Source organism: Fusarium oxysporum, chromosome II, assembly GCF_013085055.1.
Source record: "Fusarium oxysporum Fo47 chromosome II, complete sequence".
Lineage (NCBI taxonomy): Eukaryota > Fungi > Ascomycota > Sordariomycetes > Hypocreales > Nectriaceae > Fusarium > Fusarium oxysporum.
Window position 1 is genome coordinate 4,582,550 of NC_072841.1, and position 14,985 is coordinate 4,597,534.

At 47.8% G+C, this 14,985-nt stretch overlaps 5 protein-coding genes across 5 annotated transcripts; 2 read left to right on the forward strand and 3 right to left on the reverse strand.

Moving 5' to 3' along the window:
- Positions 1-7: 7 nt before the first annotated feature.
- Positions 8-4,118, reverse strand: FOBCDRAFT_237267 (ankyrin repeat-containing domain protein; the record flags this gene model as incomplete). Its single annotated transcript, XM_059610124.1, has 7 exons — positions 8-2,238; positions 2,283-2,755; positions 2,789-3,254; positions 3,308-3,424; positions 3,479-3,687; positions 3,738-3,872; positions 4,033-4,118. The coding sequence occupies 7 exons, from the start codon at positions 4,116-4,118 to the stop codon at positions 8-10; spliced, it is 3,717 nt and encodes a 1,238-aa protein (XP_059464237.1).
- Positions 4,119-5,493: 1,375 nt separating this feature from the next.
- On the reverse strand, positions 5,494-7,551 carry FOBCDRAFT_248353 (beta-lactamase/transpeptidase-like protein; the record flags this gene model as incomplete). The annotated part of the gene is made up of 6 exons (XM_031174649.3): positions 5,494-6,322; positions 6,372-6,627; positions 6,672-6,782; positions 6,828-7,369; positions 7,465-7,492; positions 7,548-7,551. 6 exons carry the CDS (start codon positions 7,549-7,551, stop codon positions 5,494-5,496), a joined length of 1,770 nt encoding a protein of 589 aa, XP_031051434.3.
- Positions 7,552-7,892: 341 nt separating this feature from the next.
- FOBCDRAFT_216153 (armadillo-type protein) lies at positions 7,893-12,589 on the reverse strand. The gene is made up of 4 exons (XM_059609431.1): positions 12,136-12,589; positions 9,058-12,088; positions 8,671-9,009; positions 7,893-8,623 (listed from the first exon to the last, which is right to left on the reverse strand). The coding sequence occupies exons 1-4, from the start codon at positions 12,369-12,371 to the stop codon at positions 8,159-8,161; spliced, it is 4,071 nt and encodes a 1,356-aa protein (XP_059464238.1). The 5' UTR covers positions 12,372-12,589; the 3' UTR covers positions 7,893-8,158.
- Positions 12,590-13,371: 782 nt separating this feature from the next.
- FOBCDRAFT_289072 (uncharacterized protein) lies at positions 13,372-13,857 on the forward strand (the record flags this gene model as incomplete). The annotated part of the gene is made up of 2 exons (XM_054703474.2): positions 13,372-13,488; positions 13,543-13,857. The coding sequence occupies exons 1-2, from the start codon at positions 13,381-13,383 to the stop codon at positions 13,855-13,857; spliced, it is 423 nt and encodes a 140-aa protein (XP_054559449.2). The 5' UTR covers positions 13,372-13,380.
- A 686-nt stretch (positions 13,858-14,543) lies between these two features.
- Positions 14,544-14,978, forward strand: FOBCDRAFT_197551 (uncharacterized protein; the record flags this gene model as incomplete). The annotated part of the gene is made up of 1 exon (XM_059608877.1): positions 14,544-14,978. The coding sequence occupies one exon, from the start codon at positions 14,544-14,546 to the stop codon at positions 14,976-14,978; it is 435 nt and encodes a 144-aa protein (XP_059466818.1).
- Between the last annotated feature and the right edge of the window lie 7 nt (positions 14,979-14,985).

Consider the following 14,985-nt stretch of genomic DNA (forward strand, 5'->3'; position numbering starts at 1 on the left):
GTAAACACTATGGCCTCTTGTAATCTCTTAATATCCGAGCAATCACGTCATGGTATTCAGCCTCGGCAAACTTTGCTGCATTATGACACCTTTCTTTAATTGTCTCAGGTTCCTCGTCATTTTCCAACAGAAGATATACCATATCGAATCGGCCATGTTCTGCTGCTCCTTTAAGTGCTGTTCTTCTATCAACCTCTGCTCCTTTGGCGCTGACATGAGCCCCATTCTTGAGGAGTAAAACAGCCATCTTGATGTTGCCATTTACTGCTGCAAATTGAAGAGCAGTTGCCCCTCTTTCAGTTGCGGGCGCCGCGTTGACTGTGGCTCCATTTCCAACCAGACAAGTGACAATTTCGTGATTCCCATGTCTTGAGGCGATCTGAAGCAATGTGGCCCCGCCGTAGAGGGCTGGATTCGCATCGATAGACGCGCCCTTTTCGATAAGAAATATGGCTACCCGCGTATGATTATTTACAACTGCAAGCCCGAGAGCTGTCGCATTATAGTAAGGGCTAGCCTCTTCGTTGACCGAAGCTCTATTATCGACAAGATACTTGACAATCTCAATGTTGCCACGCATTGCGGCGTACTGAAGAGCTGTGGCGAGACTGTCTGGGAAGTTCGCGTTGGTATCGGCACCTCGGTCTATAAGATTCTTTACCAATTCCAAGTTCTCCAGATTGGCCGCTGTTTGGAGTGCGGTCTGCCCTGCTACCGAAGCATCAACACTAGCACCTTCGTCAAGAAAGAAATTGACCAAATCCAGGTTATTATTGGAAACAGCCAACTGAAGTGCATTGGTTCGAATCGAGGAAGTGTTTACATTAGCGCCAACTTCGACAAGAAATTTGGCTAGCTCCACATCATCATTAGCAACAGCTAATTGAAGCGCAGTGCTTCCAGTTGAAGCATTAACGTCGGCGCCAGCTGCCAGAAGTAATTGACATATCTGCAGAGCATCAGAGCGATGAAAGGCTTCTCGTGCGACCTGTTCAAGTGGATGAAAGGCTCCTCGTGCGACTTGTTCAAGTGGTGTCCCCCATACTGAAGGCTTATTGACATCTGAGCCATGGTGTATAAGTAGCTGGACCTTTGAAAGCGAGACATCCTGGTGGAGAGCAAGCCCAAGCGCAGTCCTTTCGTCTAAAAGGCCCACCTTGTTTGGGTCTGCTCCTTTGTCAAGGAGGATTTCCATGAATTTGCTGTCAAGTTGAAGTATCGCCTGATTCAATGGCATTTCGAGTCTGATATCACAACAAAGGCCTTTTCGACATATAGCTAGTGATTCTTGATTGGGATTGGCGCCAATATTGATTAAACACTGTGCCATGTAATGCTTGCCTTCGTGTATTGCTAGCCAGAGAGGTGTTGGATACTCAGACTGTGCACAGTCAAGATTGTGCTCGATAGAACCATGCATTAACAAGTCTAATGTTCTATGATCTCCGCTCCATATGCACTCGCAAATCATGGAGTTGACGTCTTCTTGGGTTATACTAGGTGGAACATGGTCGAGAAACTCGACAATGTGTGTCTCAACAAGGTGTGTCAAGTCCTTTCGGATGGCGACTTTGGCGGCAGACAGGATATATTCCTTATGCCAGTGTAACCCAAGTCGATTCCAAGACATCATGAGCGTGTCTAGAATATGCTTGTTACCTGTAGATATCGCCTCCAGTAAGTAATTCGTGCCATCAACGCAATTGGCACTCCCACCCTGACTGCCCAACTCCAGGAATACATAGGTCATAAGCTCAGCGGAGCCCGACCTTAAAGCCGCTTGGAAAACTGTTAATCCATTGTTCTTGGAGGAAGAAGCAAATAGGTCACCGCCTTTACTCAGCAAAAGTTTGAGAAGTTCATGGTCCCCACATTCAACTGCAGCTTGTATTGTTGTTCTCCCTCCATTTTCTCCTGGAAGAGCATTTATATCTGCTCCTTTTGCCAACAAGAATTCGATCAATTCCGTCTTCATTCTGTCCGGACTTGATAAGCCGCATGCCATTTGCAATGCCGTTGCGGTGGTTGGATGTCGATAGTCGATGGTTGCGCCTGCATCTAGCAAGATTTTGGTGATATCTCCCCGGTTCTGTTGGATAGACATTTGTAGAGGAGTCAATATTCCTTCGTATCGTGGAGGTTGATTCCTGTTCTCTTGAACGTCTGGCTCAATAAGTTGGTCCATAACTGCGCCACCCTCAATGAGTCGCTTGACAATATTGGCAGGGCCTACAAGTACTGCGAACTGAATTGGAGTAAGGATTTGGCCCACGCGGTAGAACCTGAACTCGTCCCTGAGTAATCAAGATCTGTAATCTGAAGTTCCTCGATCGATAAGTTCGGGTTGGCCCCCGTTTCAATCATCATGTTGACCAAGTCCAAATTGTGAGAAGCGATCGCAAAGTGTATCATCGAAAGACCTCCTGCTGTTAACAACCTTGGGTCTGCTCCAACGTCCAACAGTCGTATCACGAGGACCGTATCCCATCTTCTGGCAGCGCGGATAAGAGGTTTGTAAGGTCCGAGGTTGGTCTCTGCCCCAGCGCCGATTAACATCTCTGCGATTGTCCTACTATATCTTAAATCAACGGCGAAACTTAGGGGGCTCCCCAGTCTTTCCTCTCTGTTGCCCTGCATCTTTGCATCTGGATCTGCCCCAAAGTGAAGAAGGAGCTGAACGGCGGCCCGGTTCTCCAGTCTCACGGCTCTGTGGAGCGCAGAGTATCTATAATCATTCGGATCAATGCTGTCGGGGCTGACCCCAGACTCGAGTTAGAAACGCAGGAACTCCATTCCTTTGCTTCCTTCAACTCTGAGCGCCACAAACAAAAGATATACTGCAAATATTTCGACAGTAGGTCCCCTCGTAGTAAGTAGATGCTTCATCTTGACGAGAAAGCCACTCGAGATGGCAATTTGAAGAAGCTCGTAGGTGGAGCGTTCGGTTCCCGTCAGGTTATTGGAGCAAAGAAACACTAGCGAGTTGAAAGTTTGCAACCATAGTGGTCCCTGGTGTCGGAAGCTGTTGATAGAATCACTCAGTGTTGGCATCAGCTCATGGAGTCTCTGTTGCGTTATCTCCAAGTTCATGGAAACCAGATCGGTGGCAGGTTTGGGTGGTTCTTGCAATGCTAGATTCCCTATAGTCATTTCTCCATCGTTGTGGGCGATCCGTAATAATGGATTGGCCACTTCCCAAAAGTTAACTGAACCATCTTGTTGGTTTGGGTTGGACAGTGGATGCCGATCATTGACTGCGTTCCGTCAGTAGGATGATATAGGGCGGTTGGGCTAATGACAAACTCACTTAGGTTATTGAAGCTTTCTCGGAAGTTCAACCACGGGAGATGGCTGATGAGAACAACCTTGGAGTTCGATGATGGCGGTGTAGAAGCAACCACGCCACAAGTATTGGTACTGGCGACTTGATACACACAACGGATTAGTAGGTGTCTGAATCCAAGCACGTGGCACATACAATTCTCTCCGACTTGTAAAGCATGATATCTTCTCAACTCTTTCTTCCTCCTCTTCTCTGAGATAACTTTACCATCAATGCTGAGTTCTGTCAGTTTCCCCTCTGCCTGGCGCTTCTCAACTAAAACGCCTGCATGCCGCCATTTCTCTTTGGTGTAGTTCTTTTGCAGCTTCCAGTTGACATTCACTTTACGAATATATTGGGGCTTTCTATCCTATGGTCAGATATTTAATAATCAACTGGCATCAATTTGACTTACGTAGCGTGGAAGTTAGTTTCGGCCATGATCTGGATAACCTCGTCGAGAGTCTTGTCTTGGTTGACGTACAGCTCAGTTATGCGAGACCTTTGGGCTTCCCACAGAGCGGACGAAATTCTTTGTGCTTGCGGTATGCTGGATAGATTCAGTAGATTCCTGTTGGAGTAAGGACTTCTTGTAAATGGTAAGTGGTGAAGGTATGGTACAGGAAGTCGAGAATGGATGGGAGGGTTGGGCCTTTAAGTATCAACCCAGGTAAGGAATTTACCACCAGGCTTTCGAGTACTCAAAATACCTGAGTACCTGGTCAAAGCTGACCTTTGTCCAGAATTCGCGTTTAACCCATGCCCCGCCAGAGCCTGATTTGGAGGCCGTGGTCATCATGCAGCAGAGGTCGAGTGAGGCTGGTTCCTCGAGTCACCGATTGGCAGCCAAAATTCTTGTTTCATCAATCGCACCTGTCATACAGCAACGCGAGCAAGGATCTGTAGTGCCAATAGTTAACAAATTTGAAGAACATATGACCTGGCCCTCGGGTCCGGCCTAGCTTTTGGTTGGTACTAGCTAAAGATGCTATTACTGCAGATGGAGACCAGGCTTTAACAAAGAGGGGCCTACAAATGCCTTGTTGTATACTTAGGGCGCCTAGAATATGCAGCTAAACTGTGAAAGCAACCCTCTATTATATGGATGACAACGTAGGTTTATTTCCTCGTTTTTCAGTTGCAACTTCCACACAGATCTACTTCACGAGATGGCTTCTGTGAATACGTTGAGGTTCTTAACTAGGGGCTTCATACGATTCTATAACATGGTCACTGATTTCGTAATGTACCAAGGCGAACATGAGCCGTAGAGCCATGATACTTTCACGCGAAAGAAACAACCAAAACCACTTATAAGCATGGAACAGAAGTGGGTGGCCAGAATTCGCGTTTCCATGTCTTTTCAAAAGCACAATATCATACGCCACCGCCGCCAGGACTGGCAAGAATGTATCGGAGCCTACAGCAGACTCGTACCAACCCTATCGCCTCAGCCAATGCGAAAAGACGTCGACCTGCAGATCACCTAGACCAGAATTGTCACACCTTTTTTTTTTTTTTTATACTTTCAGGAACGGGGGAAATCCACCAGAATTCGCGAAGCTGAGATGCATATATATACTATCTCTGGCTGCCGCATGCTTCACATTTAGAATGATAGCTTTTCGGGCCAAAACTCCCCATCCACTGCTCAAGTACTCTATTTTCTTCCCAATTAAAATTACTCTCTTTCAAGTATCAACCCTCGCAGCATGGCCATGCCTGTGGAAGTCATAGTCGCCATTGTTGGCGTGTTAGTCAACGTCCCCACCTTCATTCTCGTTTTCTGGCACTGCTTCCGCAGAAGGTCATCATCTAATTCTGGTCGAAGCCAGGGTACGTTTTACTTTCATCTACATTTTCTGTTAAGTTAATGACAATTTCTTACAGAAGAATCTGTTCTTCTTCGATCCCCTACCTTGCACCCTCGACGTCTGACATTCGACACCCAATACAATACGCTGTGGCCTTCCCATGCACGATGCCTCTCATCAACGTTTCGACACCTCGTCTTTGACATGACACTACACTCAACATTCTTGATTATACAAACAGTCTATGGTATACATCTAACGACCACTATACTCAACATAACGATCGACGTCAACGAAAGCGATTTGGTGAACTTTGGCACATCTGATATAGACAGAATACACATGTTCAGCATACTTCTACTTAGCCTTCTTGAGGGTAGTCTTGAATCCCACCAGCTCAACCTCCTCCGTCCTTCCATCCTCACTCTCAAACACCATCTCATCTAATCCCAAGAACTCATACGCTGCTCTATCTATCATCGCCCAACTCATACAACTCGCATCCTCCCAGAACAACAACCCCTCCTGCATCCCAATTTGATTCGCCGTACCAATTCTAAACATTGCTCTCCACTCTTTCCTGTCCCCCGCTGTAAGATCTGTAGGATATAATCGCCCAGATAGTGAGATTTTAGGTACGTTGGGGTTGAGCACGGAGAGATAGTGAAGCCAGTGTGTCGAGACGTCTGTTCCGCGGACTATCCACTTTGTGATACTCAGCCCTGGACCGTCGTCATCGACGTCGAGAACGAGAGTCGAATTTGTATCTTCATTGATGTAGGTCCCTGCAAATGTCTTTTTCGCTTGGTCTTTACCTGCTGCTTCGAGAGCGGGCACAAGAGCCTTTGTGATCAGTGAGAAGAAAACCAGAGGAAGACCTCCCGCAATCTCGGGTCCTCCCACTAATACACTTATAACTATACCATAGTCTGGAATCATTGCAAAAATGGAATGATAGGTTCCTATATCGCCTCCTTTGGTGTAGACATTGACCACCCGTTCGTCAGAGGTCAGCTTATTAGATCGCACAATCTCCCAGGGCGCGCCGATAAATTGCCCCCTGCCACTGGTAAAAGTCACAGGTTTGAGCCACTTATTTGTTTCTGGCAGGTCTAAGAACTCGTGCTTGAGGATGGAAGATCCGAAAGCGAGGAGGTCCTTTGTTGATGAGTAGAACGAACCAGCCCTGTGCAAGTTAGCTAAAGACCACTACACCCAGAATGAAGGAGACGCACGGGCTAAGGATACCGATAGAAGTATTCCAGAAAATGTCGTCAGGTCCAATAGCCCCTACAGAGTCATCAGGCTTCGCATAAGTCGTACTGTTCATCCCCGCAACATCAAGCACATTCTTTTGCACAAACTCTTCATATGACTGTCCTGAGACTCTCTCTATGACCAAGCTCATAACGAAGAAGGCGATGTTTGAGTACACGGGGTTGCCCCAAGGTGCAAAAGTCGGAGGCCGTTTGCCAAAGTTGTCCCAGAAATCTATGCCGGTCAGTTTTGTTTTTGAGTGTTGGTTGTTAACTCACCTTGAACGTCGCAGGGAGGTATTCCAACCAGGCCAGCACATCCTAAGACATCATGCGCCGCAGGAAGACCCAGGTCGGTCCAATTCCTGAAGCTCGTCAAATCCGTCACCACTACCACGCATCAGTATCTGATTTCTCATTGAACTCAAAACTCACAATCAGCAGGCATGCCTCCCATGTGTGATGCAAGAGCCTGCAGCGATACCTTATCCCAATCGACAGTCGTGATCGCATTATTCTCACTCTGCTGCTTGTTCAACTTCCTCAATTCAGGGACATATTTCGTCACCGGATCATGCATGCCCACTCTCTTGAGTTTGAGCGCAGCGAGGGTAGTATACGCCTTCGAGATACTACCAATGCGATAAACCGAGTCGGCATCGATCTTGCTTACGCCTCGAGGATCCAAGTTCTCTGGTGTGTGATGAAAATCCAGCAAGGGTTTGTCTTCGTAGATTGATGCGACGCCAACTGATACAGCCGAGCTATGCAGAAGGCTTGAATAGGCCTTTATAGTTTCTGTGATAGCTTCAATGGCATTTTTCACATTTTGATGTGAGCTTGGGTTTGTTGGCGCAGGGAGGACTGGACCAATTGGAGGACAATGGTAGTTCTTTGCAGCGAGTACATCGCCAGTGAGTAAAAGCAAAAGAGGCAGAGGCTGCACTTGGATCTTCATCTTGTAAGTCTCCCAAAGACTGAAGCAATGAATACAGGACTCAATCGGCTGTTAATGAATGAAATGAATGCATCCTATATAAATAAGACGGCGCGTTGTCCTCCCGCATGGTACAGGATCCCCCGCATAACATCCTGGCCCCCTATGCAGTCCTCATCATTCCTTGGCCTGGCGATCATGCTCTTTATCCCACTTACCCATTTAGGCATCATCCGGCGCCGAATAATGTTGAGAGCAGCTCAGCTACACGACTAGCAGGTGTTTATAAACAGAGATATACAGGCGAGAGGAGTTAAGGACTATGAGCTCAATCCTAAGCGGCAGAAGAACCTATTAATCTAAAGATAGCTTTAGAATCATCTTGGGAGGTCTTTGGCTCACTTTCAGAAATCCTATCAAGAAACGAGGATGGCCTCGTGGGTACATACATACTTATTTTTGGCCCCCAAGTCTGTGATTTAGTTGCTTGCCAAAGACAGGCAACAGTGAAGAGGTTCCAAGTAATCAAACCAGGAAACGAGCAAGTAAGTTATTCCCAACGCTTTTGACTAATAAAGCTTATATTTCATGCGGTAGTGTAACTACTATTGTCGGTTTTCTTCCTAAAGAACTACATCCACCCGTAATCAATCCCCGCATCCATTGGTAGGTCACTGGGTGTATAGTTGTCTTCACTGCGTCTTCCAGTATTGTCATCGCCATTGCCATTGTCATCAATCGTCATGGCATCCATCGCTGTGCCAATGGATGAGTTGTCTTCACTGCGTCTTCCAGTATTGTCATCACCATTGCCATCGCCGTGTAAATACTAGACCATCCGGGTCTGCAATTGGTTGTTCTCCTCCCTAAGTGCTTTCAACTGCTTCTCAAACTCCTTGTTGACCCAATCCCAGTATCCTGTCCAGGTGCTGGCGGCACCAGCATTACTGGTAGCTGCTCCAGCGTTACCAGTCATGGCCTTCATCTTCTCGCCTAGCAGCAAGGTCACTCTGAGGATGCTCTTGTTGGCTTCCTCTTGTTTCTCCACGTCCTGCTTCACGGCATTATCCTTCAATTTCACTGAGAGGACAGTTCTGTAAGCCTCAGCGATCGAGTTCAAACGTCGAGTTGTCTCATCGGGGTCGATCGCGATCAGCTTGGTCACCATGAGATTGCAGAGCTGCCTAATATCATTATCATCCTTGAGGCCAGCGACGACACGATCGTAGAAGTCGATGTTATTGATGCGACTGAATGCAGTCTCCATCAAGGCATACAGTGTCTCATACGCGCTCTGCTACAAGTCAGTTCTTGTTCACAACGAGTTCACCGTAAACGCACCTTTCGGACCTCAAGGCCATCGTCCACGGTGTGCTTGAAAGGTCCCATCATGACTTCCTTTATGAGTTCCTTCTTGATAACTGATTCTTGCAGAACAAATGGCATCAGTTCTCCCAGGTGCGGGTGGATTAGGTCGGGCTTCGATCGAGCAGCTGTAGTGAGTGTGGTCATTGCCAGTCGGCGAATATCCATGTCGGAATCTTGGAGCATTGTCAGAAGCATCTGAATTAGGACGTCCCGTAGCATCACATCCAAAATCTCATCACTTTCAGGGAGGGTATAGCGAACAGCTTGAACAGCCATGCCTCGAATACCCAGAGACTGGTCCTTCAGGAGAGCCTATGAAGAGTTAGAACATTCAGAACGGAAGGGCTTGGGCATGCATACCTGAAGGCGTGGAATGAAAACGGCAGGGTCGAGTGTGACAAGTCGTCCAACACATTCAGCAGAAACGACCTTGTTGTCAGCATTATCAGAAGCCTTGAGAAGCTCGTCCCAAATAGCTGGGGCGTAGTTGCGCAGGTCAGTAGACTGCGCAGAGATCGATTGTAGGATTTCCTTGATGGACTGAATAAGGAGGTACTGAGTGTTTCCACCTTTCTGCATGGTCTTCAAGATGACAGGAAGGAATTCTGGAACATTGCCGGAACCTGCCTGGCCAAGAGCAACGGCTGCTGAGAGAGAAACCTTGTCTGGCTCCTTGTGGAACTGATCCAAGAAAAGGTCAGGCTTCAGGGTTGAACTTGTTCCAAGCCTCTTTCCAGCTTCACCTAAAACAGCCAAGGCAAGACTGACTCGGGCTTCATCATTCGTTTTAGCACTGGTATAGAGCTCCGTGACAAAGCTATCAAGCTTGACACCAACTGAATCCCCACCCGTGACGAGCAGAGTTCCAATAACTTTACCGACGACGGGAGGGTCGCCTGCAACGCTGACATTTTTAAGAAGTCCCTGCATGAGTCCCTGACCGGCCCCGCTCTCTCCAATGTTGCTGACTAGCACAAGAAGTTGGTCAAGAACGATTCCTGCATGGTGCTCCTTGAGAAGCTGCGAGATGGCAGCGATCATCTCATCAGTGACCACCAGCTCTGGATGCTCAGGCACCAAGTTTGCAAGGATAATTAATGTCGGTCCAAGGAGATGCGCGTCGCTGTTAACGATGATGGGCATCAAATCGGTGACAATTCCCTGAATAGTGTCGGGCTCGAGCTGACCCTTCGTAGCGGGCGACAAGACAAGGTTACGAAGAGCAATGATGCTAGAGCCACGGAGCGACCGATTTGCTTTTCGTAGCTGTGCGGACAGCTCTAAAGTAACATCTTGAACCCATGCCTTGTCCAGTTGCTCGGGGGTCCGGGCATAACGGGCTACGTTCTCCACAGCGCGGACGGCAGCAAGGCGAGTAGTCTCATTCTTCAGCCTCTCTTGGAGGACTTCCAGAGCAGTCTTTACCTTATCCTCAGAGAGAAGGGAAGATCCCTCGGAGGTTGAAGTTCGCGAGATAAGGACTCCCAATGCATGAATGGCGCGTTGGCGAACCTCGGCATCGGCATCCTGAGCGGAAGATCTGTCAATAATGACCGTATAAAGCTTTTCTAGCTCAGCCTTGTACTTGGAGGCAGCATTGCGTGACCGTGGTGGGGTAATTGTCTTGACCAACTCCTCAACGGTGCGAATAGCCTCACTCGAGATCTTATAAAAACGGTTATTGGCAGCAGATGCGACACCATCGACAATCTTCGTAAGATACGGCTGTAAAATAGTTGATGAATGAGTCTTTGCAATGTCACTTATCACGCTAAGAGCAGTGATTCTCAACGTGCTTGGAGTCGCCGAAGAGGAGCCGGAATGGGACGCCACATGAGTCGAGGCGGATACAGCACCAGTGGGCTGGATAGCCTCTATTATAGGTCCAATGACTTGGTCAAAGTACTCAGCCAATCCACCGTGTTGAACTGAAACTATGTCATTGAGAAGCTTGATGACTGCCTGCTTGGTAGGAATAGTCTTGCCCTTAAGTTGCTTAGTGATTGCCTTAACGATAGACGGTGTAAGGCGAGCCAAGTCAGCTCGTGGGCCACTAGGAGGAATTTTCTCCAAAACGGGTGAAACCAATCCAGATCCTGACATGAATTGGGACGCAGAAGCGCCTCCACCACTACTTTGACGTCTTCGTTTCCGGCTGATGGGGATGCGGGTCTCGGAGTCTGGCTCAAGATCGTCTAGGGAGAGGTCTGTTGTGGGGAGTCCTTCACCAGTCTTGCGAACCAAGAGCGAAAGTGCCGAAATGATCTCAAGGCGAACATTCTCCTCTCGCTCAGAAATACGTTTGATAAGATGAGGTGCCGTCTGGTTGTAGAGAACACCGTTCTCAAGCAGGTCACCACTACCGCGTGTTGAGATAACTGTGTAGATGGTCTTTGCAGCGCACCGTCGAACCTTCCAGCTGGCGTCGTCATCGTCGTCCTCAAAGCCATCATCGGCATCAAATTCGTCGTCCTCGTCCATTTCTTCGTCTTCCTCTTCATCCTCCATATCCTCGTCCTCGTCATCCACATTGTAGTTGGGATCATATTTGAGATATCGCAGGCAGGCTTCTATGGTTTCATCTGTGAACGGGCGCATCTCTTGAGGGCACGAGGCCAAGAAGGCATCTAGGGCTACCAAAGCAGCTTCTCGAACTTCGTTGAAATCTTGCCCAAGATCATCTCCGTCGCTAAGAGCATCGAGATGTTCTTGAAGTTCTTCCTCGCTAAGTGCCTTGATAATCAAGGGTGCAGTACCGGCAAGATGAGGTCCAAATCGTGCAGGAATCGACCGGGCCATACTACCGAGGATCGAGATGTATAATCTTCTGGTGACAGGGCTGATTTGCTTCGTTAGACCAAGGGTGATTCGCCTGACTACTTCTTCCAAGTGCTCGTCAGACAAGTAGACAGCGAGCATAGATATAGCCACAACAGCCCTCTTCTTGACAACTGATGTGCCTTTCTCGCTTTCAAGTAGCTGAATAACAACCTCTTGCATAGCCTCTACTTCAACTTGGACAAGCATAGGTCCAAAGCATCGGACAACCTCAATCAATACGTCGACAGCTTCTGCGTTGAGGTCGCCTTCATTTTGTAGGAGTCCTTCGGGGACAGGAGGAAGAGGGACCCTGGGGTTCTTTGGGACCTGGGTTTTGGGGCCGGGCCCAATAAGTCGGGGGATCAACACGCGGCTGATGGCGCTGTATGCTTCCTGCACATCGGATGCTGGTGGGATGCCTGGGACTGGTCGAGGGAGAGCGATGATGACATTTCGCAGTGCAAGTGAAGGGACAGCATTGTCCACGGAGTTCTTGAGCTTCAGGGACGAGAGCTTCTCGATCAAGGGAGCGATAACGGGTGTCGGAATCTTGCCCACAAATGGGCCCAGGCTGATTGTCGTTAGCACTTTATAGATTGAATTGTCCGCTTAACATACCACTTCACTGCAAGGTTCTGCACCTCACCATTTTGATCGTCCAACACCTTGATGAGACTATCAACAGTACGAGCGGCGATATTATAGTCGTGGTGCAGAAAGTCCGGTTTGGCGATATTCAGAAGTTGGAGTAAATCGTTGAGGGCCATGAAGCGGAAGTCGGGATCATTATCACTGAGCTTTGTGACGTGGCCCATCACCGCCTGCGGCGTGGCATTGATTTGACCAGAAGCCATACTGAGCGAGCTTCACGATGGTGTGAGCTTGGTGGTTTCAGATCATAAGCGCGGGGTAACGGATGGAGGGGTATTGGGGAAATTGGATAATGCAGAAGTAGGAGATGTGATCTCAGTAAGATAAAAGTCAAATATAATGAACTCGACGAAACACGAATGCTATTCGGATTGGTTGGTACAAAGATTGAGAGTTTGAGCTTCCTCTAGGCAGACGGAAGAAGGTCGGAGCTCTCGAGGTGGTGCCCCGCTATGACATCCGAGCTGTCACCCCAGTCGCGGGAGGGGCGATCGTCGGTGGTGGGTCGGCGTTTCTTTGATCCGTAACGGTCAACGACTGTGCTGCACGACGTCTACATACAGGGTATGCCCATTGATCTAGGATTATCACAGGTTCGATGAACTACATGTAACAAAATGTGCAGTGGTATGACCTCAAGTCAGCTAATTTTATCTCAATCAAACAATTCGTCTTATACACTCACGATGTTGCACTAAATGAGCGCAACAGCAGCTGACCCGACTCTGATTAATTACTCACTTGTCGAATATGGTTCGCGATTGGCATTTAAACACAAGTTTACTTCATACGTGGTGTTTCTCTCGTGGCTTACCTACCAGTCCACCTTCCGTTAGGCTGTCACAAAGCTCTCCGGTGGTCAAGTTCTACGAGCTTTTAATATTTTATGGAAAAATAAAGGTTAGGGCGCTGGTTTCCCGATGGCAACTCTCATCACCATCAGTTCCAGAACTCAGTATTCAGAGCAGGTTTGTGCTCGAATGTCTGGTTACGATTCAAAGCAGTTACAACAGCTATTCGCCAAGCCATAAACAGTGATGTTGCTTTCAATAGCAGCGTTTGATGGCTGTATGGGGGCGATGGATTGCCTATAAGAAGCACGCCCTTTGAACTTGTCAGTTCTCTCATGTCTCCAAGGCCCTTCTAACTATACAGCGCCCCCCACGATTATCACTTCAAAGTACCATAAAATAGACCTACCCGGTTAAAAACATGCGCCTCCTCCTAGCTTTCGTCTCCCTCCTCTCGCTAACGACGGCGGGCCCTGTGTCTCGCAGCCCCCCAGATAAAGATGGCGAATATCTCTGGGGATGTGGTAAGGTAGGTTACTTTTTAACAATCTTGGAGTATTTTCCTTCTACTTACATAGTATAGACGGCTCCTTTCAGTATCTCAGACTGTAACGAGCTACTTGACTGGTTTAAGACTGTTTCCAAAACGGGCTGGTTCGGTATCGGAAAAGTCAATGGTCTAACCAAGTATTGGGGTTCTTGCCAGCTTTATATACAACCCGGGCCCCTCGGTCACTTTGCCCTCGAGATCCAACAAGATGAATTTGTGGATGTTGTTCATCGGGGTATGGTGTATAAATGCCCTGATAAATGGGCCCGAACAACGGTCAAACCAGACAACAATACTTGGATAGCCTTTGTAACGGAGAAGGGCTGGGAGCCTCATGATGAATTTTAGAGGAACCGATAGTGTCATTTCGGCTGGTACTGGTTTGGCCATCTAATAAAGTAACCTATTCTCTCAAGAGCTTGAGAGTCCAGGGGCTGGTTGATAGTAATATGAGTTTGACCTTGTCCATAAGTTCTTAGGCTACCTAGTTTCGAGGACGATGATTAGAATATCCATGTGACTTGTATCGTTTTCTAGGTGGCCTTCATGCTTCGGGCGGCTCATCAACAACAAAACCGCTTCAAGCCCTTCACAAGTACAAACCATCGCTTCCTCGTTACTGTTGCATTGAAAGAGTACTAAGGCCAAGTCAAATCGCACCTAGCTGCCATTCACAAAGCATAAAACGAATCCAGTGTTACAGAATGTTCAATAGCACGTACAAATCACTAAGGGAGCAGCATCATTCATTTTAAGCTTCAGTCACTAGTGAGTCAGAGCATTGATGTGCATCCATCTTCTCATACTGCGATTCACACGACTGGCTAAGCAACTATCCATAGGCAATTATACAGTGATCAAAGATATGAATGGGAGATATGAAGTGGATCAAATGGAATTATGGGGTATAGAAAGGAGACATTCTTCCCTGTGACAAGGTCAAATCTCCCATCTCAGCAAGCAGTTTCTCCTCCCACAAAACCGCCACTTTACATTCGATCTCAAGAAACACAAACTACGTTCCATCTGCCACAATGCGGTTCCTATTACCACTCATGTCTGTTCTATCTCTCGCAGGCGCCAATTTTCTGCGTCACAACATGCCAGGTTGGAGCCCATCCTACAATTCGAGCACATACTACTGGGGATGCGGAACGAACACCACAGCCGCCCGATCAGATTGTGAACACGCCCTTAATATAGCGATTCATAGTCCTAGGCTCGTTAAGATCCAGAAGAATCAATCCATATGGTCTTGGTTCAGATCCTGCAAAGTAACCGTGGCCACCCAAGAGAATTTCGACCCTGTAAGCGGCCCTATTCAAACGGATGAGTTTCGAGATATCGCGAACTGGGGATTCGGATCATTATGTGATTTGGGAATGCAACGCACCTATTTCACTCCACAAAATCACACCTGGTATGCATATGTTACAGAAATGGCTTGGAAGTACGGTGATAACTTTTGAGATAACG

Excerpts from the sequence above, each read along its gene's own strand:
- FOBCDRAFT_216153 (XM_059609431.1), bottom strand. The coding sequence starts at position 12,371 with ATGGCTTCTGGTCAAATCAATGCCACGCCGCAGGCGGTGATGGGCCAC. Across the intron at positions 12,089-12,135 it reads CAGAACCTTGCAGTGAAGTG|CCTGGGCCCATTTGTGGGCA; the intron begins GTATGTTAAGCG and ends AACGACAATCAG. Across the intron at positions 9,010-9,057 it reads TTTTCATTCCACGCCTTCAG|GCTCTCCTGAAGGACCAGTC; the intron begins GTATGCATGCCC and ends AACTCTTCATAG.